Source organism: Dermacentor andersoni, chromosome 7 (assembly GCF_023375885.2).
Source record: "Dermacentor andersoni chromosome 7, qqDerAnde1_hic_scaffold, whole genome shotgun sequence".
Lineage (NCBI taxonomy): Eukaryota > Metazoa > Arthropoda > Arachnida > Ixodida > Ixodidae > Dermacentor > Dermacentor andersoni.
In genome coordinates, this window is record NC_092820.1 from 50,385,601 (window position 1) to 50,411,268 (window position 25,668).

General features: G+C 46.1%; 1 protein-coding gene across 1 annotated transcript in view; it reads right to left on the reverse strand.

Annotated features, from left to right (window-relative positions):
* LOC129385515 (uncharacterized) overlaps positions 1-24,726 on the reverse strand; it is a 33,669-nt gene extending 8,943 nt beyond the window's left edge. Inside the window, exons 1-2 of the mRNA XM_055072142.2 lie at positions 24,014-24,726; positions 9,285-9,358 (exon numbers count right to left, since the gene is read on the reverse strand). Of these exons, the coding sequence (XP_054928117.2) occupies positions 9,285-9,358; positions 24,014-24,177 (238 nt within the window). The 5' untranslated portion in view covers positions 24,178-24,726. The remainder of the gene's footprint in view (positions 1-9,284; positions 9,359-24,013) is intronic.
* Positions 24,727-25,668: the final 942 nt, after the last annotated feature.

Sequence of the window (25,668 nt, forward strand, 5' to 3'; positions counted from 1 at the left end):
CAATATACTGTTGTATGGAGACTCTGCACTCAAGCATGTATACAACATTCGAGGTATCGCAATTGAAAGATTCGCAAAGTTTTAGGGTGAAGTCTGAGGACGTACTATTCACTCTCTCTGTGGTTTGCATGTGCACACATACTTCGCAACACGCTTTGTTGCATGGGGCGCAGCCAGACGTCTTGTAGTGCTCATGTAATTTTCAGGATGTTAACATATCGCGGAGGTTCTTACACCGTCGGTACACCACGCGAGGCGGTTCACGAAAAATATCGAGAAGATGTTCACTTTGGGAAAGGATATTTTGGTGGCGTTTCAATATAGAAACGTCTTTTGGCGCTGATGCCAAGAATGTTAGTACAAGATTGGTGATGTTGCGTTTTTCGGGTAACCGGTTTTCGCTTAGAATATCGGCTCTACTTAATTGCTCTTATCGGCATATGTCGTCGTCAATTAACTTTGAGTGATACTGCCGTGTAACGAGGGCACTTTTGAGTTGTTCGCAATTAGAAATGAAATCTTTGCGATCTGAACACAATCGCTTGAAGCGGTGAGCCAGACTGTAGGGGATACCGGTTTTGCACTGTCGCACATGGCTGCTCCGGAAATGTAGAAGCTGGTTTCTATCAGTAGGTTTGCGAAAAGGTTTTGTCAATAATTTACCTTGCGATAGCGTAACAGTGACGTCCAGGAAGTTGACTGAAGTTGACCAGTAATGGTGCGAAAATTTGATTGAACGGTGAAAGTGATTGAACCCTTCTATGAACTTTAATAGGCTAGCCTCTCCGTGGGCCCAAATTAAGAAGATATTGTCAATCAATAAAGCGCTTACCAAAGAAAGGTTGCAGCTTTGTGCTGGATAAAAAAATCATTTTCCAGAACACCCATAAAGATATTAGCGTAATATGAGCCTATTCGAGTTCCCATTGACGTACCACTAATCTGAACGTAATGACAATTATTAAATTCAAATTTATTGAGCTCAAGAATAAGCTTTAACAACGATCCCACGGTTTCTTTATCAACAGGTTTCTCGAAATAGGATTGTTGATAAGTCTTAAGGACTGGTGCAATTCCATCGACATTCGGTATGTTAGTATAAAGAAAGGCGACGTCGAGTGTTACATGGATTGCGTTATTAGGAATGGCAAGATTTAATACATCTTCAAGAAAGCGATTGGTATCTTTTACAAATGACGGAAATGTTTCGGCAATCTTGTAAATAAGGGAGTCTACGTAGCGTGATAGGTTCTCAGTTGTAGTGTTTACGCGGGAAATAATCGGGCGGCCCGCGTTTCCTCGTTTGTGAATCTTCGGGAGCAAGTAAAATCTACCAGCCACAGGACTGAGCGGTACAAGTGTCCGAGCGGTTTTTTCATCTATCTTTTTTTCTCTTTTAGTAGTACCATAAGCGTATCCTTCAAAATTCCCTTAAAGTTATCGGTTGGGTCATCCGTAAGTGCGTCGTAGAAAGTGGCATCCGAGAGTGGCCTTATAGCTTCCGCTGTATGATCCTGCTTATTAAAGAGAACAATTGCTCTTCCCTTATCTGCAGGCATAACAACAATGTCATGGTTATGCCTAATGGTTCCACCGCTCTTTTTTCTTCCTTCTATGGCAAAGAACTACGACACGGCTGTGGAAGGCACGATGGACGCGGACAAGGAGACGCAACAGCGTAGTCTTAGCCAGTCACACCAGGATCAGCGTCTAGCCCGAGCCCCACTTCAGTAGCATTGGCGATCCGGCTGCGGCGCTCTGCACGGCACACTTCTTCTTCCTTACAACTTCCCGCCTCGCTGAAGACGGAGCCGCACAGCAGGCCTAAGGCGTCGTGAGGACGAAGGGCTCGTGATACGGCTTGGGCCGATCTACGTGCACAGTTTCGCGCCCTCGGCGACGCAGGTCCGTAGGGGGCGTCAGAGGTTCGATGACGTAGTTCACCGGAGAAGTTTGCTGTAGAACCCGGTAGGGCCCATGGTATCGGGATACAAACTTGGAGGAGACACCTGGTATCGAAGTAGGATGCACCCACAACCAAACGAGAACGTCAGGCGAAAACTGGTGGTGGGGGCGCCCGTCGTCATGACGAAGTTTCTGTAGGGCTTGTTCTTGCGTTGTAAGGAAGCGAGCTAGTTGCCGACAATCTTCTGCATACCGAGCGGCTTCGGAAACAGGCGTACCCTCTGATAAGTCGGGACGGTAAGGAAGAATAGTGTCATTGGGAAATGATGGTTCGCGGCCATATAGAAGAAAGAAGGGAGAAAAGCCCGTCGTTGACTGGGGTGTCGTATTGTAGGCGTACGTGACATAGGGAAGGATGAGGTCCCAGTTGGTGTGGTTGGAGGCGACATACATCGACAGCATGTCGCCGAGAGTTCGGTTAAAGCGTTCTGTCAATCCGTTTGTTTGCGGGTGATATGCGGTGGTACAGAGATGAATAATGCGGCATTCAGCGAGAAGTTCTTGGATGACATCGGCGAGAAAGACGCGGCCACGGTCGCTCAGGAGTTCGCGGGGAGCGCCGTGACGTAGAACGAAGCGTTGAAGGAGGAAGGAGGCAACGTCACGAGCCGTCGCGGCTGGCAGAGCGGCCGTTTCTGCATACCTCGTGAGATGGTCTACAGCCACAATGACCCAGCGATTGCCAGCAGCTGTGTATGGCAGAGGCCCGTAGAGGTCTATCCCAACCCGGTCAAAGCGTCGCGAAGGGCACGGCAAAGGTTGCATTGGTCCAGAAGGGCGACAAGGATCAGGCTTCCGGCGTTGACATTCTGTGCAAGAGCGAATGTACTTTTGCACAAATGTGTACATACCACGCCAATAAAACCTATGACGTAGTCTGGTGTAGGTCTTGAAGAGACCAGCGTGTGCGCACTGAGGGTCGGTGTGGAAAGCGGCGCGTACATCAGTGCGGAGCTGCCGGGGTATTACAAGCAGCCAACTGCAGTTACGGCGATAGACAATTGCGTCGCGGATGGCGAAGTTCGAAGCTTGTCGGCGTAACGCTCGGGATAGTGGGCGTGTAGGTGAATTGGAGATGTAATCTATCAAAGATGAAATCCAGGAGTCCTTGCGCTGCTCCAAAGCCATGTCGACAGAAGTGAATGGAAGTGGGTCGTCTAGGACGGACACACTGACAATGTCGGCGTGGACAGGCGAGCGCGAAAGAGCATCGGCATCGGCGTGCTTCTTGCCTGAGCGGTAGACAACCCGGATATCGTACTCTTGGAGCCTCAGTGCCCACCGGGCTAGGCGGCCGCAGGGATCCTTGAGAGACGACAACCAGCAAAGTGCGTGGTGATCGGTAACGACATCGAAGGACCGGCCGTACAGGTATGGGCGAAATTTTGTGATGGCCCAGATGATTGCGAGACATTCTTTTTCCGTGACGGAATAGTTCGCTTCAGCTTTCGTCAGAGTGCGGTTCGCGTAAGCAACAACATATTTTTGGCAGCCGGGCTTTCGCTGGGCGACCACAGCGCCAAGACCAACACCGCTAGCATCCGTATGGATTTCCGTGGGAGCAGTTGGATCGAAATGGCGCAGTATCGGTGGTGTTGTGAGCAGGCGACGTAGCGTTGCGAAGACGTCATCGCAAGTCGGGGACCACGCGGAACGATTGGGGTCTCCCCGAAGAAGCTCTGTCAGAGGTGCCATAATCGAAGCGAAATTTCGAATAAAGCGGCGGAAGTACGAGCAGAGGCCAATGAAACTGCGCAAGTCTTTTAGAGACGTTGGCCTCGGGAATTCTTTAACAGCACGGAGCTTAGCGGCATCAGGGAGAACGCCGTCCTTTGACACGACATGTCCAAGAATTGTCAGGTTGCGTGCCCCAAAGTGACATTTTTTCAGATTTAGTTGGAGGCCAGCGTCACTGAGACAGCGTAAAACCTGCTCCAGGGGATGAAGGTGAGTAGGAAAATTTGGTGCGAACACTACTACATCATCCAAGTAGCACAAGCACGTGTTCCATTTGAGGCGTCGAAGGATAGTGTCCATCATCCGCTCAAAAGTCGCGGGCGCGTTGCAAAGTCCGAATGACATTACACGAAATTCGTATAAGCCATCTGGTGTGATGAAAGCAGTTTTAGGTTTATCTTCTGCAGCCATAGGCACCTGCCAATAACCAGAGCGTAGATCGAGGGAGGAAAAGAACTCTGCACCTTGTAAGCTGTCGAGGGCGTCGTCGATCCGCGGCAATGCATAAACATCCTTTCGGGTTATTTTGTTTAGGCGGCGGTAATCCACGCAAAAGCGGATCGAGCCATCCTTCTTTTTAACTAAAACAACTGGCGATGCCCATGGGCTGTCGGACGTTTCAGTGACACCACGCTTTAGCATGTCACCTACTTGCTCATCAATGATGCGTCGTTCTGTTGACGAGACGCGGTAGGGTCGCTGCCGTAGCGGTGACCGAGAACCGGTGTCAATACGGCGACATACAATCGTCGTTCGGCCCAGAGAAGTGCTATGACTGTCAAAAGCAGGGCGAAATTTCTCGAGGAGACAGAGAAGGTCATGGCGTTGCGTGGGACTTAAGCCGTTGTCGATGACGTGGCTGAAAACGTCTTCAGGCGATGCGGCAGGTGCGGGACTACAGTAGAGGGTGTTGACCTCTGACGATCCAACAGGAAGTTCCGACGTGGTAATGGTGTCGTAAGGCTCCACAGTGCCGAGAGATTCACCGCGAAGCAACGCAATCGAGAGTGGGAAGTGGTTGTGTATAGGAAGGTGAGTAGCACCAGCTTGAAGGCTAAGCAGCGCAGTTGGGAGTGGTGAGAGGTGGCGGTGAACGAAAGCAGTCGAAGGCGTGAAGAGTACCGTAGAGTTGGAGGCAACGAAACAGGATACAGGTGCCAGAACGGATGCGTGCGGAGGTATATGGATGTCGTCAGTGAGGGACAACTTGGTGCAGGAAAGCGAAACGTCATCAGATATGGCATTGCCAAGCGAAGAGAAGGCGACTTCTGCACGGGAGCAGTCAATAACAGCTTGGTGACGGGAGAGAAAGTCCCAACCTAAAATAATATCGTGGGAACAGTGGGGAAGAACGACGAACTCGACTGTGTAGACCACTCCTTGAATTTCAAGTCTGGCGGTGCACGCAGCCACCGGCTGGACGTGCTGTGCTGTGGCTGTGCGGAGTAAAGGACCGAAGAAAGGCGTCGTGACTTTTCGTATTGAGCGGCATAGTTTTTCGGCAATTACAGATATGGCGGCACTAGTGTCAATAAGGGCAAGCACAGAGACACCTTCAACAGCGACATCAATAACGTTGGGCGGCGAAAGAAGAGGGCTTGAGCGTTGTGACGATGACGCAGTTCTTGCCTCGGGAACTGCGCCACTTAGTTTTCCGTGTCAGCGGTAGAGGGACGTCGACGCATCGGGGAGAGCGAGCGACGACGAGGAGAAGGAGAACGGCGGTCGGAAACTGGGCGAAGGCTTGGGCGGGGAAGGGGTAAATCGCGGTCTGGAGTGTAAGACAAAGGATGGTCGTACGCGGCTGTGCGTGGGTCGTCATGTGGATGAAGTGGAAGGCGGCGGCACAGGCGTGCAACGTGTCCGGGAATACCGCACGAATAGCAGATGGGCCGTTTGTCCTGTGTGCGCCAGGGATTAATTACTCGATGGGCTGGACGTCATGGCGACGTGGGGGTAAAAACAGGGCTAGGCATCGGAGGCGGAGCCCGGAAGGTCGGCGGTCGTGGTCGTGCGACGGCGTCGGCGTAAGTCAACGGGGCGGTGAGTTGAGGCACCCGTTCCAGAGGAAGGACCTCGGACACTTGCTCTTCTATAACATGTCGTAGGGTCGGACTAAGGGACGAACTTGAGTCCGGCGGGTTGGAGATGAGGGAGAGCTGGCGAGCTACTTCTTCCCGGACGAAAGCCTTGATCTGCGAGAGGAGGGTGGAATCTTGAACAGGGGAGGTCAAGCCGGACAACGATTCGTGATGGGGAACAGGACGGCCAGTGAGAATGCGTTGACGGCGGAGCGCGTCATAGCTTTGGCACAGTTCAATAACTTGTGCAACAGTAGAGGGGCTCTTTGAAATGAGCATCTGAAATGCGTCCTCGTCGATACCCTTCATTATATGCTTGATCTTATTTCCCTCAGTCATGGATGCATCGACGCGTTTACAGAGATCGATGACATCTTCGATGTAGCTGGTAAAGGTCTCACCAGGCTGCTGAGAGCGCGACTGCAGGCGCTGTTCGGCACGAAGCTTTTGAACAGCAGGGCGGCCAAAGACCTCGCTGAACTTTGTTTTGAACACCGTCCAGCTTGGGACTTCGCTTTCGTGGTTCCGAAACCACAAGTGGGCAATTCCGGTGAGGTAAAAAGGGACGGTGGTCAGTTTCGTGATGTCATCCGATTTGTTGTTCAGACTGACGCGTTCGTATGATGAGAGCCAGTCATCAACGTCGTGGTCGTCAGTGCCGCTGAAGATGGGAGGGTCCCGCTGACGGAGTGTGCCGGGGCATACGGAGGACTGGGGAGCAGGTGGTGGTAAGATCGTGGCGCTTGCGGTGGTCATGATGGCAGGGAGAGTCCGGCTGCGCAATTCCAGGATGACAGGAGACCCAGCAAACCTCCACCAATTATGGCAAAGAACTACGACACGGCTGTGGACGGCACGATGGACGCGGACAAGGAGACAGGAGACGCAACAGCGTAGTCTTAGCCAGTCACACCAGGATCAGCGTCTAGCCCGAGCCCCACTTCAGTAGCATTGGCGATCCGGCTGCGGCGCTCTGCAAGGCACACTTCTTCTTCCTTACAACTCTTCGTCAGATTCGGTCGGTAAGAAACTCAGGTCTTGTATGCCTTGAAGAAATCACGTTGTACAGCATTGATGTGCATATCTAGACAATTATCGCGTTGCGGCGGTAGTGTCCAGTCCTTCTGTTTGGGCACAAGTAGTCTAGTCTCGCAAGCACTATCACGGTTACGAAAGTACTCTTTAAGGCGCATGTTTCGAGCAAGGTTGTGTAGGTCTTTTAAAAGCTGAGATTCACTGAATCCATTGCAGGCTGGGCAAAAAGTAAGGCTTTTCGATAAGGCAGTTATATGAGCATCGGAAAGAGTAACCGTGGAAAGGTTTACAACATTGTTGCTCGGTTCAGTGGGCTCACTTGTTAGTGCCGGTTCAACGAGGACATTATTTGTATGGGCAATACACTGAAGGGGGACAACTCCGTCGCGAAATAACTTATTGCGTTTGAGCGCAGATAAGTTGTTCTTCTTAGTATGGTTAAAGGCTGCCAAATATTCAGATTCACGTACGCGTCCCAAACTGCCTAGCGAGGCGCTTTTTTTCGCTATCAAGACGTAACATACACGATTTGTAGTGATCAACAACTACACGCAGTAACTCCAACGAGGCATTACTTAATATATGTTGCCACTATGTTTTGTTAAAAGCGGAAAGTTCGGAGGGGGCCGGTTTCAGTCTTAGCTGTAAGCCGTTTGGAACTACAGAAGCGCTCAAGTAGGACGACAACGTGTTGACATGCAACTCAGAACCGATGCCTTTCTCAGCAATCTTTCTAACTTTTAAGAACGTACGAGAAGGCAAATGTAGAACAGAGTTACCGGGGACTGGTAGTCAGTTAGCGGTGTTCAGTTAGCGGTGTTTTCTTGAGTGGAGGGCTTGCGGACAGGGTAGCGGCGACCAACAGACGGAGTTGTCGGTGTACTGTCTGTGTACTATCTAGCAGAGTTTGGCAAAATCAAATAAGCGCCATATATATATTTAGGCAATCTTGTTGGAACACACAATCTAACGCGCGTTGCGGGGATTTCGCGGCGGTTCCACTAGCTTATCCAGAGATAAACGCGAGAAGGAAGCCAGGCCACATACATGCCATGTACATGAGAGGCTTTGTTTGAGGTGATACGGTAGTTCATTACATTGCTTCAATCCTAATTGTCCTAAAGTTGTTCAATCCTAAAGTCGGCAATCATGACGAGATGGGTGCTGCCTGGATGTTTTCTCCCAGTAGCTTTCAATGATGATATTCTTAACCTTCACCAAATACCACAGATTCAAAGCTTTCGTAAACCACTTATGTTTGTTATACTTTTGATTTCGCATTCACAAGAAAGCACAACTCGCATGCTATATTTACATATATTGAAATATTTCGTGGAAATGCTAAGGAAATACAGATGTTTTCTTGTCTTATCTCAACAATCTGATAAATATTCTGTTTGAATCTTGTAAGCCGCGATATACATGCGGGCGAATAAGTTTAAAGCCTCAAGTATATATTATGTCGTAAATGGGGAATCCGGAAATTAGTGTTTTGACACCTAGCCTCTCTGACGTTCAGTGCACATAATAAAATGCTATGATGACCCAGGGATTCATCGAGACAAATGTTTTCGCCTTGAATCTAGTCATTGGTACCGCGCCGTCCTTACGTTTTCCAAACTTAATGACTCCCTCACCCTGTTCCCTCCCATTAGTTTTTTTCGCCCGTCTGAACACATGAAAGCAACAGGGTTTTTGTTTAGAGGAGCAAGGCGCGTGCGTTAGACATTGCGATTTCACGTCCAGAATCGAAGCAAGTGTTTAACGAGCACTTCGGCATCAGGTGTAGTCAAGCGGTGACGATACTTCTGAACTCTGAAGTCTTTGTCGCTTGCGCCTGGCTGCTGGGCGAAGCAGACCTGCATAAAGTGTTCGTCACCTTTGATTCTCATTGTGAGTAATGTTCTAAAAATTTTCCCATGTGCATAGTAGTATCCAATCGACATGACGTTTCCCGCTCAAAGTTTGCCGCATTACTACGTGGTGTGCTGGGCCCAGTTTGAGGGACGTCCTTAACAGATGTTGTCCTGTTCTGAACTTTGTAGCCTGTTATTGCACTTGCTCCAGGGTAACAAATTTATGTACCACGATTTCATTCGGCGATGCGTCTGAACTCGTTTAACGTGATAAAAAGGCGGTTTGATTGTTAAGTGCGGCACAAGCCGACAATCTGGCGACCACCATTGTACAGACGCTAATTGGCCCTCATTCATTGCAGCTACGTGCTGCCGCCTGTTTGTCAGTCAATAAAGCAGCGTGAAATAAAAATCTCAAATTACTTGCAGAAATATCCGGATATTTTTTTCCGTGTTACGGTTTTCATATAATGACTCTCGTAAATAGGCGAAACGCATAAAGATATTGACTGTCGTGTACAATGTGCCAGCAAGAACTGGTACAATGCCGACATATCGATGACTACAATCCACGTCGTTGTTTTCCTGCTCACTGTATCAACATACCTACCGTCGTATGGTTCGAAGACTGCTTTGTTTCTGGACGTGTAGCATGGTGCAGCGTCAAGAGTGATCTGCCCGGTCCTGAAAAAAAGTATAAAGTAGGAGCTTTAAAAATAAACAAAAAGTCACCGGGAAAATCTTCATTGAGCTGCCTTCCACTACATCAAATTGATAACCAACACCACCCATCCCATTGGTTCAGTGTCTATAGCATTACGTTACAGAGGTCGCGGGTTCGAATCCCCTTTGTGCAGGCAGCATTTTTATCGAAGCAGAATGCAACAACAGTCGTGCTCGTTGGTTTTTTGTGTATGCGCGTTCCAAAAGCCCCTGTGCTCATAGAAATTACATGAACAACTACTGACAGACGAGTCTCTTAGTTTATGCACCCGAAATTTATGCATTCTGAATTTCTTGACAAAAAAGCCAGTATAGCTCCCAGAAACAAGTGTATTGAAATGACACTCGTAACAATCAAAGAAACAAACAATTGAACATTTCGGATATATATTATATGCTATAGGAGTGCTGCTCGATTTAAAGGAGTGCGTTTGACTCGGGTAAGCATGACGTCATACTAAAAAAGCTAAGTGACCATGGAATTACGAGAGCAGCTCTCGAACCAAGACGTAGCTATTTCTCAAACTGCTGCCACTACACACACGCTCATCCTGCAAGGTCAGCTTTGTGAAGAATAAATATGGGCTTCCACAGGGTTCCATTTTAGGCCCGCTTCCTTTGCAGCGAAGCTGTTAGCCTATCGGTCGTCGGCATTTTTCGTGTCCGAGCGTGAGCATAAACTATCATCATCAGCAATGGCTCATAGCCCTCCAAGCCGACAAAAATGCATTCGCCCATCCCCTTCATAATGCAGAGACTACCAACACCCAGGAAAACGAAGGCAACAGTGCATACATTTACTGAAATCACGCATATGACGTACAGAACAGCGTAAGCCTCAATATAGAATATTCTCGAAACAAGCACTTATGATCATCAGCAATGAATCATACCCCCTTAATCAAGCAAATATGCAAGGGCTCAAGCCCCCCTAAGGCAGAGGCTACAAGTGTTTAGCAAAGTGTTCCCAGAAGTGCATACATTTATTGAAATAACCAATACAAGATACAGAACAGCATATGTTTCATTAAAACACAAGCTGAAAACAAACATCCGAACCACCAATAAAGCATTGCATAGCCCCATCAGCAGTTGTACTGGGGGTTTTGCAACTTCGCTAGACATCCTCTTTCACAGGTCCAGGATGGTGAGTAAATTTTTTAATGAATAAATTATATTATTAACATTCCGCTTACGCCAGATATAGTAATGTATGCCGACAATACGAATGTATTTTTCTCAAGGGAAAATTAATTATTATTCAGCTACAGGGTAAAAAAAAGTGCTAGATAATATATCTGAGTGGTTTAGTGTAAATGAACGCCCCCCGGTAAGCACTAAAAAAAAAACTAAATACATCATTTTCTGCCCTCGAAACAAGTGCGTGAAAATCTATAGGAATGCGGAAGTTCGCCGTGTAGTGACTTAGCGCGCTGCACTGCATACATTTTCCGTCATATCAATTTTTCGAGCAAAATCTGAACTTTTCCCAGCATGTTGACAATATCAGGAGTCATATATGAAGCTCGATCGGCATCACTTCAAGGTTATGGCAGCTTTTGTCACTGCGGTTAAATCGACAGCTATTTAATGCACTAGTCCACTCGTATTTACGATACTGCCTCGTTAATGATAAACAACAACAAATACGAATGTAAACAAGCTCAATATCTTAGAATAACGCACAATGCTAGTAGTTGAAAACGTATGTTACCGAACTCATTCTGCCCCGCTTTTCGAAACGAATAACGTATCAACGATGCGGAAATTAATAACTAGGGAAGTAGCAATTACAATACTTCACAAAATAAAGCTAAACGAAAATGATATTTTGCAGAAAAAAGGCATTTTTGAGACAAGACGCTTACAAGAGGAGAAAAGTATTTTATGACAAAGATTTTGTGTGCATCAACTATGCAAAAGCAATCTTGCGGATTGCAGTAATTGCAGATTTCCTAAGCCATCACATTGTTGTCGCTGTTGTAGTAAAGGAATCGATGCATTTCCAATATTTTAGCAAAATTGTAAACGCTATGCCTGCTGCTGGAAAATCTCGACAGATTTCTTTAATTTAACATCGGGAAGCTTGAAATCGCATTTCGCTCTCTTCTAGTCCCGTAGGAGGGAACGGCTGCAAAGAAAGGGCACCGACACGGCTAGCAGTATGCGCTGGAAGGTCCTCGCTAGACGAGCGAAACACAATGGGATGATTGGTTGTCAGCGGGGGGTGCCTGTCGCGGTTACGGCGCTGGAATGAGACAGGTGCACCGCTGATTACACTGACCCATTATGCCCTACACGCGTAGTGGCGATTACTGGTAGCCCGATCTGCACATGAAAGTCGTCAACGTGTCTTTATTCCGCTTTCGCCAACAGACGCCGCGGCTGGGCCGCGATTGACGTCCCGTGAATGAATTTGCCCCATGTGGGACTCATACGTTTACACCATGTGTCGGTTGTGTTCGTTGTCTGCGGACATATCGATGCATCTACCGCCTGGGTTACCACGACGTGAATAGACTGCGCAGTATCGTCTGCGGCTAGGCGTTGCATTTATGAACTCATATGCCTTATTCAAATGGCGGACAGCCAACGTGCGACACATTCAGCAGCGATGAGACGCTCGCAGGCATTGTCTGTGCCTGCGCGCGATATAGTGCCCAAAGACAAGTGATGTGCAGAGTTCTGTACCAGTCAGACAATCGTCTACATCAGAACTAAACTTTAGGTCAGTGTTCCCAAAGAATATCCGCGTTGATGGGCTCACTTGCGCTACTATGGTTTCTGCGGTCTACAGCACTTCAAGATAGACGTGAACAACAACATCAACTACCAGTCTATACTGTACGTTGTTTTGTTTTCGTGATCGTTTTTCTTTTCCTTTATCTCTCTATTCCACTATTTTATTCATTTTATCCCCCTACTACTTCCCCCTTGCAAAATAGCCTGCACGACCTATATATCTGATTAAACACCCTGCCCTTCTGTGCACCCTTTTCTCCCTCTCTCTTTCTACTGGTAACCAGGGACGGAATTCAATCAGCTGCGGTGTTCATGCGCATTTTCTTGGCAGACAAGTTCATATTCTAGAATAAGTGTGCATCCGTAGTGGCAGTGCGTTTAACTTATGGCGTCGTATGAGAGCGAGGAGGAAGCAAAATTCTGAATAAAGGACAAGAAGTTAAAGGAGCACTGTCAGCTGATAGCATGATCGAAACTCCTGCATCTGTAGTTGAGGATCTATTCTTACGGCAAGCCACTACGTACACCTATTGGGCATCGTCCTTTTCCTGGCGTCTGCTACAGCGCCGACAAGCGCAACCGCGCTCGTTCGTTCACTGCGCCGCCGTCAAAAGGATGGCAGTGTAAGTGTCGCGCATTCCTCTCATATTTCTGCAAGACACAAAACTGATGGAAAATGATGACATATCTGGCACAGGAAAAGGCGCTCTGTGGCGCAATTCCGGGCCATGTCTTTAAGGCTAACCGCGTCCGCAGCAACATAGCAACCACCACCAGCGCCACGATATTCTTTATATCGATACTAATCCCGGAAAAGGAAAATACAAGGCTGCATATTATATAGTTCATATGGTCACAAGGTAACGTGACCAGCACTCATATGTGCAACGGTATGGCATGCGAGCGCAATGCACACGGTTGCAGGTGCGGTTGTAATGACGGGTATGTAGGCTCAATATCAGCTCCCTCGCATGCCGGAACTGTTTAAGGGATTAGTTGATTAGGCCCCACGCACATTGTCGAGGCCTCTCTTCGCACATAATTCCTGTCGAGGCCACGGAGAGCTTCGAAAGCAGCCCTTAAGAGGAAGCATTAGCTTGGGCCCAACTGCGACGCTGCCTATCCAAATACATGTAAAACGCAAAAACATTTTTCTGAGATAACTCCTGGACCAATTTTAATGACAGTTGTTGCATTTGAGAGAGAAAGTTAAATTCTAGTGACCGCCGGAAAAGGAATTTCGATTTAGGGCTTGAATTTCGCTTAATAGAAATTCAAATATTCGACCGTTTGAAAGAAATAGAAGCACGAAGTTTACGAATTCATATCTCTGCATCAAGAACAGATATCACGGTTCTGTAAACGGCATCCATTAGATCATTCAAAGTTGACAAATCAGATATGTCATTTTACATCTTACGCGAATGTTTTACGTTGGTTACAAGGGTTCTGCAAAAGGTTTATTTAAATATTACTAAATTTTCTTATGCTCATGTGTAACGTATCAGTTTCGTCTGCTTTAGATGTACTATTAGATGCAATTCACAGAATTGTATTATAATTTTTCGTGTTTGAGTTAGAGTTGTAACCTTGATAGCTTTGTATATTGAAAACGTTTTATTTCTGCCGATTTTTAATAAGAAAATGACACGCTAACTAAAAAATTCGCAACGAGCAGTCACTAGATTCTAACCTTTCTTTTGAATGCAACAAATTTCGTCAAATTTGGTGCAGTGGTTGCCGAGAAAAACGAATTCTCCTTTCACATTTATTTAGATAGGCGCACTCGAGCTAATGCTTCCTCTTAAAGAGATATGCAGAAAGAAGCCGTGGTTGTTGACACTCCGAATTTGTGGCAGAAAACATCAATTTGTAACATCCGCACGGGCAAGTTTCGCTGCGCATGATACTTTTACACCGTATCAGCCTTCATCGCTTATTTTTGGCTTCTCCTCGACTGATAAAACAGGATGATGTTTCGCACCCGACAAAGAGTTTGTTTTGCATATCCAGGCGGCCGCATTCGGGATGATTCTGGGACCCTTTCCGACTTCAACATCCATGTATAAGTGCATCGTCGTACTGACGGACCACCTCACCCGCTTCGCTGAAACGAAAGCTCTGCCAAAAGGTAGCCCAGAGGAAGTGGAGAAATTTTACGTCGAGAACATCCTTCTGGGACATGGTGCCTCAGAAGTCCTCATCACGGACAGTGGAACGGCCTTTACAGCGGAGTTCACCCTAGCCATTCTGCAATACAACCACACAAGCCACACAAGTAAACCTGCCTACCACCCGCAGACGAATGGTCTTACGGAGTGCTTGAGTAAGACCCTCGCCAACATGCTAGCAATGTACGTCGACGTCGAGAACAAGACGTGGGATGTGGTCCTGCCGTACGTAACCTTCACTTACAACATGGCATTGCAAGAAACAACTGAAATGACGCCATTTAAGCTAGTTTACGGAAGGAATCCGGCGACCACTACCGACGCGATGCTGACGCACGTCACCGACGAATTAAATGCCGACGTCGCCGCTTATGTCCAGCACGCCGAGGAAGCCCGACAGCTCGCCCACCTGCGGATCAATGACAAGCAGAAGACCGACAACTGACACTGCAACCTTCGACGACGCTACGTCAAATACCATACCTGCGACTGTGTTTATGTTTGGTTCCCAATAGGGCGATGAGTACTTAGCGAGAAGCTTTTACGCCAGTTTTTCGGACCCTACAAGATCATCTCACGCATTGGGGCACTCGAATATGAGGTCGTGCCAGACCGCATGTCACTGTCTGAGCGGCGCCACTCATGGCCTGAAATAGTCCACGCTGTGCAACTTAAGCCGTTCCACCAGCGCTAACGAACTTTGAGAGTTTGCATAGCTGAACTTTGGAATTTCTTTGTTTGGGCTGCATAACTTTGGACTTTGTCCCTTTGTGGTTTTGCTATTGTTAGTAAGTGTCATCTTGTTTTTTTCGCTCGTCTGTTATGTTTGTAACATCTGGACGGAGCTTTTTGAGATCGGGGCATTGACGCGTTTAATTGTATATCTTTTCGTGTGACCGCTCTTCACCGTCTATCAAATGTTATCGCTCCGAGCGGGACGTCCCCGCATGTATCGGAAGTTTCTCGAATGTTATCGATGGTTATTTCTGCTGTCTGTTGTCACCAAAAATGATCTAATTTGATTGCACTTGCGACGCCAATTGTGTAGAACTTTCTGGAAGACACGCGGGCACGAGCAATCACTCTCGAAACTTCGATGGCTCATGTATTAAAGCCGATGCATTTGACCAGCAGAATAGATACTCGATAATTGACAACCGTGTTCGACGCAACTGTTGTATTTTGAGTGTAACTTGCTGTTGTGGGCACGAGTTCGCCCAATAAAAAGTTAGTTTCACCATGTGCAGTTTTGCTACAGTCTTCCTGAAGTTCGCTATTACCTGAAATATTTTGGTGGATAATAGGGAAGGAGTTTGGCGTTGCTTCCCCGCATAGCTTTTCTCCTTTGGCAGAGGAATATGCATCGTCGTTGAATCTTTCTACTTTGCCCGACTTTCAATATCTGCAGGAGATATTTTTAGGTTACCTAAAATAGTTGCATTCCCGAATTTGCCTAAATACATGGTAACAGCGATCGCTGTGTTTTGGATGACATTTTATTATATCAGTGCATGGTCATTTTTGTGAGCGGCTAGGAAGGAACAGCTAGAAAAGGTACCAGTGGCACTGTTATTTTCTACTTATGCCTGCGGCTGTCTGTAAGTATTTTGTAGCAAGCAAAAATATTTTCCAGAAAATACCATTATATGTATTTTCCAAACAAGCAAACCGTTATACCATACATATAGGCAAAGCGTTGTTTAAAAAGTTCACCTCCGTTTTTTTTTTCCTTCAGACGCTGGACATATACAACGTATATGCACAGCTACGCATTTTTCGTCCGCGGCGTTGTCTTCTAACTCCTACACACAAAGAATTCGCTTCCAGAAGCAAGTACAAACGATAATAAACGATAAATATGATCGGTGCACTGAAGTAGTTGCTATGCTCACAATTTCACTTTTAGTGACGAACAGATCAAGGACATGATGCAGCCGACGGAAAACTACAACGCGGGCGTCTTGTGGAGGCCCATTGTAGGAAAATGGCGTAGCAAAAAAAATTATTATGTAATTATTTACTAATAATAATTTGCTGCGCGAAAATTTCAAGAATATACGTAGAGTTATTTGGTAAAGATGTTAGATTCGAATCCAGTCGCCGCCGTGTATACTTGATTTAAAACAAATTGGTTCTTCCTGCTCATATTCTTCACTAGTGAAGTACCTTTAAACTATTAGCGGGATTGTCCAAGGTGGCTGCCCTAGTGCTATTTGGAGCGTTACAAAAATTCACCAACCATTAGGATACTCTCTAAAGCAGCATTTTAGCGGGGCTCTATACGTGTTTTCGTACCGCGATATACTGCCCGGCGCAGACAATCTGTATGCGCTCCACCCGCCTCCTCCGCTTTTCTCCCCACGTCGTTCATCCTACGCTGCGCTCCGCGTTCTCTCTCATATTTCGCTGGGCTCGTTCCCGCACTTACGCCGAAGCTCGCCACAAGAACGGGCATCTAACAGCAGCGCTCTAAGAGCAATGCATCGGACTGTATGGGTTGCTTTACACTGTGGAGTAAAAGCAGCAGCTTTACTCAACTTCCCCATCGATTACAGGCCAACACATGGAAATTAAAGGCAAGCGGAACCCAGCCACACCTAAAGGTCGGTTCATCTGCATATGTGACATTGCAGTCAGGAGCAGTTGTTTCACTTTGAGGACATGCCGGTGTCGCACTGGAATTGTCTATAGTGTGCTGCCGTAAGCATGAGCCAAGCTGTTTATTGAAGCATGTCGTTAACGACAATGGGACCAATGGCATTTTCTCAGCAGCCAATTTTCGCACAACAGCACATTTTTCTATCATCATTGAATAACCCAATTAGTCTAAGCTAGTGGTCTTAATTTACAAACGATTGCGTTATAGCATCAGATCAAATGTAAGATTCTGCATTGCATTCGTAAACGTGATATTTAGCAGTCTGTAACTCGCTAGGTTTTTCCGGTTATTCTTTCCGCATCTCAACGTTGTGGCGTAAGACGCCAAAAAGACTGCGAAGTGACTGCACGCTAATGTGTCCCGCGCACGCGAAAGTAGCGCTTTGAGAACTAGCTTCAAAGACTCAACAATGCTCGTTGGCTCGCTTGAAACCCGCGAAAAAGTGACAAGGTGACGGCGTAGTTCTTGACTGCCGCTGCAAGCCAGCGGCCGCGTCGCGACGGTTGCTAGAGCATGGCGCTCCGCCTTGGAGCAGCGAGAAGAAAACACAGTCGCAGTTTCGCCCTAAAGGCGACGCATCGATTGCAATAGAAAATTACTGGCCAGCTATCAGGATATATAAGCAAAACAAGGATAGTAGTTTGATAGGCCGCATAAACTTGTAAACATAGGCATACCAGCTAAGTTATCAAGCATATAGACACGTGCGCACAAGCATGCATTAACACATCTCCCTCGATCGCCACGGACACTCACTGTGAAAACGGTGGAGTGGGGTAGCGCGGCAACAGCAGCGAACGAATTTACCTTCGTGCTGCCTTTCGCATCAACGCGAAGTAAGCCGCGAAATCACAGCGCACTACGGACTCTGTGCCCCTCGCAGATGGCTTTGAAGATACAGCGGCCCGGGCTTGCGCGAGCGACCGCCCTGGTCGCCACTGTCGCCCCCCGTAGCCAGGCGCGCGACGGAAGACTGCGCGCTTGCTCACCACTTTACTCCCTTGCGTGCGCGAGATGAGCCGTAATCACCCGCCCTCTCTCGTACGCCTTCACAGCCTACGGTGAACTTCGACGATTGCTTCGCCCTCGGACTCTATATTGAACTTTACGGCTACGGCGACGCCGACAGTAGAAATGCGCCTGAAGTGTCCATTGAATTTGTATTGCCATAAAACAAAAATGAAGCGGATCAAAAAGTTTCACAGACGATTACGATGCTCCCTATAGCGAAATTGGAGCGCTGCTCTCTACCTCTTTGTATTTCGCGATATGTTGGCTCGCGCGGACAATCTGCCTCGTGCGGCGCTTTGCAAACAAAGCAAGGTGTTGTGTGACTGCCAGGAAAATCGGGAGTTTGCGAGAGGCATTCCATAGGTTATGCGTGGGCGCCACCCATTGCAGCCGCCGCAGACAGACTTCCGCTCATGCAGCGCTTTTTTTTTTCCGTACAGACAACGCGCTCTATTCTGGCGCCATCTCTAGCATCATCTTTGCACAGCCCGTCTTGTGCAACGCGGCGCTTTTCTTCTCGTGCTTTCGCCGCACCCTCTTCTTCCGCTTTCCGCCTCATGGTTCCGCTGGAACCTCCTCCTTCGCTTTTCTCATCGCGCTTTCTTCGCTATCGCTATCTTTCATCTCCCGTGGCGCTCAGCGTTAGCTTTCATCCTTCTCTGTGCTCGTCCGCTCGGTTACGAGGTACGATGCCTGCGCTCTGCGCAGCAACAGTCTTCTAAGCGCTACGCTCCAGAAAGTATGCCGCGGCTGCTTGCATAGTAGCAGCAGCTGAAACCTATATCTTGGCCTTGGCACTTTTGCTTATTTTTTTGTGGTGGGCACGGCGCCGCAGCGTATGCAATGTCGTCTAACCGCATTCTGTTCCCTGAAGAGGTGATGCTGGTCCCGCGTCATACCAGCTCCATGCGTGGAACCAGTGCGCCATCGCACATTCTTTGGAGCGTACCGGCATTCAGGTGTACCATGCTATGAACGTTACTCTCGGACAGGGAGACAAATGGCAGGCGATGGGAATCATGTCTGACACTATAAATTGTGCAACGTCACCCTACGGCTTCAGTGGGCACGTCAGCACAGCGTATGCAATGTCCTCTAACCGCATTTTCTTCGTTGAACAGGTTAGTTATTCAAATATTATGGCTACAAGAATGATAATCGCTTTGCTGTTGTGCTGCCTTGCCCAGAAGTGATTTTTTCCGGCTTTGCATCTTTGTTTCTGTTGCTGTCCGCCGACGTAGAAATGAACCCTGGGCCATAAACGAAGGTGATGTTAACGGAATTGTGCGATGGCCAAAAGGCAATACAATCAGATCTAGAGAGCATGCGCAAACGACTGAAGGTGGCTGAAGACAGCCTTAAAATAATTAAAGAACAAGCGAGTACAATTGCTCAATTGTCTAAAACAGTCAAACACCTAGAGCGTACACTTCGGTAGCAACAGGAAAGAATGATCAGCTTTGAGGACAGAAGTAGGCGGAATAACCTAGAGGTATTTGGAATAGCAGAAGGCGAGAGGGAATCCTTCACCGACCTTGAAGCGAAAGTGTTAGTAGGTGCATTCGAAGAAAAACTTGGCGTCAACTTGAGTACCGTGGAACGAATACATCGGGTAGGAAAAAGGAGCGCCCGGCCTCGACCTGTAATTCTCAGGTTGTATGACTATAGGGAAAAGGCTGAAATTTACAAGCAGCGCAGAAAGATGAAGGGCAGCGGCCTCTGCATTTATGATGATTTGTGAAAAGAAACACTGGCGAAGCGTAAAATGCTCTGGGATTCCGTGAAACAAGAATGGAGGACGGGCGTCGCTTGCGCTTAAATTGTGACAAGTGGACTCTTGACGTGTGCATGTGGGATCACTCAAAGCGCAGCCGTGTGAAGGTTCCGCTTCCTAACAGGCGCCTTGCTGCCGGTAGGGGTGACTGACGGAACAAAGAATGTGAACCCAATGCCTTCTGCTTGATCAATTTATATTCTAGAAGTTTAGTTAACAAAATTGGAGACTGAGAAAACATCCTGGGTAATTAAGACCCTCATGTGCTTGCAATAACCGAATCCTGGCTGCGTCAGGAAATACAAGACCAATGGCGTGTACCACCTTATTATAAAATCATACGCAGGGACCGCGATGTTCGTGGGGGCGGAGTTGCTATTGTATTCAAGGCTAATATTGACTGTGTGCGAATGACTGGCATTCCAACACATAAAAGCATCTGGTGTGAAATGAAACTAGAGAAAACAAGGATAATGCTTGGAACTGTTTATAGGGCGCCTAAATCACCCATTTTTAATGTTGAAATATGCAGCTTTACTTAGAAAGCTTTAAAAAGCGGAGCTGTCTCATAATTATTGCTGGGGATTTCAATTTGCCAGGGATTGATTGGTCCACGCTTAGCGCTGAGCCTCGCGAAGATGGCCATTGTGAACTACTTCTAGAAATAGCTTTCAGTAAGGATTTACAACAGGTAGTTCACGAGTGCACACGCATAGTTGGGAAATCAAGATCTATATTAGATTTCGTGTTCCTAGACGGGCGATTTGAAGACTATGACGTATTGTTTGAAACCGGCCTCTGGTAGCGTAGGCTAGTTTATGTGGAGATAAAGTGTACCGCTGTATACCCGAACGCTAGTAGTACTACGCATGTTCTGTGTTTTGATAGAGCCGATGGCACAAGCATTATTGATCATCTTTCGCTGTGTTTTGATGGATTCAATTCGATGGATGACGTCAATGCGATGTGGATTGCATTTAAAGATATTGTTTTTAATGCGTAAACAGATTTGTGCCAACTCGGAAGAAGAAAATAAACAGAATCCGTGGAATACCCGCAAAATTATACATTTAAAGCGGAAAATTAACCGTGAGAGAGACGTCAGAAGATCATAATAAAATTTCGGCGCTAAGCTATGTATTGCGCATAACTATGGCTGCTGCTGAAACGAATTACTACCACATGACATTAACTAATTTTATGAAGCACGATGCGTACCGTCTTTGGCGCCATTTGTCGCATAATAACGAAGGTCCAAGTGACATTGTTGCTAATGGCGAATTTATGCCGGACAACTCGCGTATGGCAATATGTTTCAATGATCTTTTTCAATCTGTCTTTAGGGACATTTCTGCAGATGGTTTTTCTTCCCTCTCACTAGAATCTCCGTACACATCAACAATGCCTAACATTCATGTTTCGCATGGAGGCATTGTAGCTCACTCCCTTAAAATCAACGGTAAGAAATCTCTAGGTCCAGACGGCACACCAAATGCCTTTCTGCGCAGAGATGCGGAATTGGTAGCCCACTATGTAGAGATCATTTTTAATGATTCGCTAACACAAAAACCGGTCTCTGATGACTGCCTAGTCGCAAAAGTGAATCCAAGTCACAAGTCTGGTGAAAGGCAACATATTGGAAACTCTCGGCCAATTTCACTCACGGATGCATGCTGCAAGCTACGTGAACACGTAGTTTCAACGTCAATCTAGACCTACCTTGAATACAAGAAAGCTTTTTTTTCCGAACCAGCTCGGATTTCGACAGCACCTTTCGACTTTCACACGGTTGATAGAAAGGATGAACAATTTTTCAGCTTCCTTGAACAATGGAAAGCAGGTCGATACTATATCTTTAGATTACTCGAAGGCTTTCAATCTGGTCGTACATAACGAATAAACAAACTGATCGAAATGAATATAAATTATGATGTTGTTATGTGGATCCGCTTATATCTTAAAGATCGGGCACAATGCGTTGAAATAAATGGAAACAAGTCTAACCAATCAAAAATAACCTCAGGCGTTCCACAGGGATCTGTTTTAGGACCCCTTCTTTTTCTAGTTTACATAAATGATATTGCTCATCACATCAGTAATGACATAAGCATCCGGTTATTTGCAGACGACTGTTTTGTTATATCGTAAAATCAATAACCAAAACGATCAGGCGTCACTTAGTCAAGCCCTTACTGTTGTAGAAGTCTGGGCAGCAAACATTGAAATGAAAATTAACGAATCTAAACCAGTCATGCTCTGAGTTACAAACAAAACAAAGCATGTTATTGAGTGTAATCATTAGAAGAATTCAACAATTCTAGCTGAAGCTCAAGCAAAAAAATACCTAGCTTTAAGAATTTCGAAAGACTTAAGTGTGAAATCACACGCAGACAGAATTTGTGGAGCTTGAAAAACAATTTCAGTTCCTTTGCCGGAAATAAAGCTAGCAACCCCACCCGTCAAACTACTTGCATATTGAACTTACATTAGACCAACGTTAGAGTGTGCCAGTGTCATTTAGGATCCGTTTCAATCAGGATTATAAACCGGACTGAGAAGATACAGAGAAAATCCGCAAGGTTCATTCTTTCCCGTATTATAGCACGGACTCTGTTTCTGAAATGATTCGGTTGCTTGATTTGCCTCCACAGACTCAAGGGCTGAAGTTGGTGGGACTCAAATTTCTTTTTTGGTTATCGAAAGGCCACTTAAATATTGAAACCACACCCCATCTTGCTCCCAGGCCGGCTAGAAACGTCTGGTCAAGCAATCATTGCATGTTTTCCATTCCAAAAGCATATCTGGCCATGCACGCTTATTAATTTTTTTTTCCGCGAAAGATTAAGGAATGAAACGCTTCGCCGGCGTCTCTTTTGCAGTCGAGTAGCATGAAAAACTTTGATGAACACATTAAAAACCTTTTATGAAATTGAATCTTAGTGGAGTCGTGCAAATGTTGTCACAGTGCTCTAGAATACATCCTATATTCTTTATTTTATGCTGCTTCCGATATCCCTGCCATAATCTTACAAGCATCAATTTCTTAGCCAATATATTGCGTGTGTATTTGGTTATTTGTTTTGCATGCTATTTCCAACATTCATTGCTTCATGTCCTATTTAGGTTTGTAAGGCGTTTACGTTTTTTACGCTATGTGGAAACTTGGTGTACCCACGCTGTTAAAACCAAGACGGCTAAAGGTATTCTAACATAAAATAAAAGAAAGAAAAAAAAGTTAGCCAATAAGTAGCGTTAATTCGTTAAAGTCACTTTCAGAATGCTATTGTTGCGCGCGCGATCACGTGGGCATGGCTTCACCTCACAGTCTTTTCCGCGTTTCATGCCGCGACGCTGAAACGCGGAAAGAAATAACCTCCTATAACCTAGTGAGTTACGAACTTTGTCATAAGATGTTTTTGAATGTAATGCAGAGCTTTACGTTTCAGCTGGCGCAATAACGGCAGCATTTACAAATATTTGCCACTAGCTTTGACCAAATAGGAAATGATTGCTAGGGCAAAAACTCCTCAGTGTGCGCAAGCGACTGCTGAAAAAAATAATTTTGGTGCCCCCCTCGTATCTGCAGCTCTTCTTTAAAATAGCTTGGCGTGTGTTAGCTGGGACACGCGACCTAACTGAGCGGCGCCACGCAGGTGATACATCCACAACTGGAGGTGTGAGGATACATGTGGTGATATCGACCGGAGAGAATATTGCGACGTGTTGACGTTACAGAATTACGCTTATGAGTTAAGTAAGGCGGTTTCTCATTATAGACTTGACATTGTAACAGAGCACGCATAGAATCCACAGCCACGTATTAAGTGGGAACTCGCAAACGTTAATTTTCAGCAACTCACGCTACAAAATAATTACATATTTTTTTTTCTTTCAGTTAGAACTAAAGCTCTTTTTATCTCACTATGAAAGGATCAATTTACACGCATCTGTGAACACCATGGCAGCGGTGTCTTATGTGGAGAGTGCTTTTAATTTGTCACCTAAAAATGTCACCATTGTAATGCTATCGTTATCGCCGCCACACCATAGGTGTTCACGGGGATATGCCTCGTAGTTGCCTTCATACAAACATGTGCTCATCATAGATGGACGGGCAGTTCCCTCTACCGTGTGGTAACGATTTGTGTAACTACAAACAGTGCTTTGAAAAGCTTGCTGGCTCCAAATCCCATGTTATTGATTGCCACCCACACTGCATTGAATCTGAAAATTTTCTTTTGTAGTACACAGGCTCTTACGTTTTCTCATTTCTTCCAAAACGATAAACAAGGGGCGATGAAAAGTTTTCATAAGATCCGTATCTCTCGACCGTCACGCACTTGGCAGCTCCACCAAAATTTGGGTCCGAATAGTAGTTCCTGTGCATAAGGTACCATTTTCCGACATCCGGGAAACACTGCATGAAATAAAAAAAAAAAAAAAAGATTGTAACTAGTTCATAACTCTCCAGCGAGCGACAAGAATAATAAATTGAGCGGTTCTAAAAGAAAAAGTAAAGATAAATACCAAAATAGGGTTTCTATAAGACGAACACTTCTAGGGTTTCTGTCATTGTTGCTGCCGATTGCAATGATTGACACTGACGCTTTTTTGCAGTGCACGCCATGAGGAAAGTGATGTGATGGCTTCTCTAGTAACAGCTTGGTACTCTTTGACAGAAAATAAATATGCTACTGGGCTTGCGCCGAGACGATAGCCAACAGCGGTGGGTGTGGCTGTGCGCGGCTCCCTACACAGGGAGTGCTTTCCCAGTCAACTTATGGTTTAAAAAAATTCATAGGCTCTTTCGAAAACTGGCTCCGTCTGCAAGCAAGGCGCCAGAAGACAACTTTACGAAGACAAAGCTTCGAGGGGGCGTCCTTGTGCATCTGGCAGGCAACCATTGATCAAGTATCCGGCAAACGGCTTACGATTCGGGAAGTGTGGTGCGCACTGTATATGGGGTGCTAAGGAAGCACAAAGTGAACCATTTCTAGGTGTGCCGGCATCAAGACTTGACAGAGCTAAAACACAAGAAGAGTCTAAGGTTATGCTGCTGCGCTCTTATCCAGACATATTTATTGATTTATTTGTGATACCCTCAAGGTACATAATTGTACATTGCAGAGGGGAGGGGCGAGAATACATTCCAAGAGTAAAAAATACAGGATTAGTTCAAGGAATTTCCAAGGAACAAAAGCAATATGAAAAAACTTGCAATGCATTCATAAGAAATAACAGAGACTTGCCTAACATGAAAATACAGAAAGAGTACACTTTAGCAAGCAGACAATGTTCATGAATAAGTACATAATTATGCCATTTGCCACCATACATCATTTTATGTTGACTAGGGCATTCTTAAAACGAGTGGGGTCACTGATGCTTACTAATGATGTAGGTAGATTATTCCAGTCGACTGAAGTCCTAGGAAGGAATGATTGTGAACACGTGACGGCATTATGACGGGGTATGTTAACTTTATGTAAGTGGTCACGACGAGTCGAATAATAAGGCGCAGGTTGGATCCAAAGAGGGCGAAGAGATGCGCTGTGGTAGTAGATTTTATGAAAAAGGGAAATGCGTAATTCTTTTCTGCGAAGAGATAATAATGAGATTTGGAGGGTACTCTTCATTAATGTAACACTAGCAGTGCGATGGTAGTTAGCTAAGAGGAAACGAACAGAGAGATTTCGCACTGATTCAATTTCATTAATTAATGGGATCTGATGAGGATTCCAAACGGATGAGCCATATTCTAATTGGGGGCGGTCGTATGTCGTGTACAACAGCCGTTTTAACAAAACTGGCGCAAGCGAAAAATTCCTCTTCAGATATCCAAGGAGCGGTTAGCTTTAGATATTAAATATTGTACATGCTGCTTCCAAGAAAGATCGCTAGTTATATGAATGCC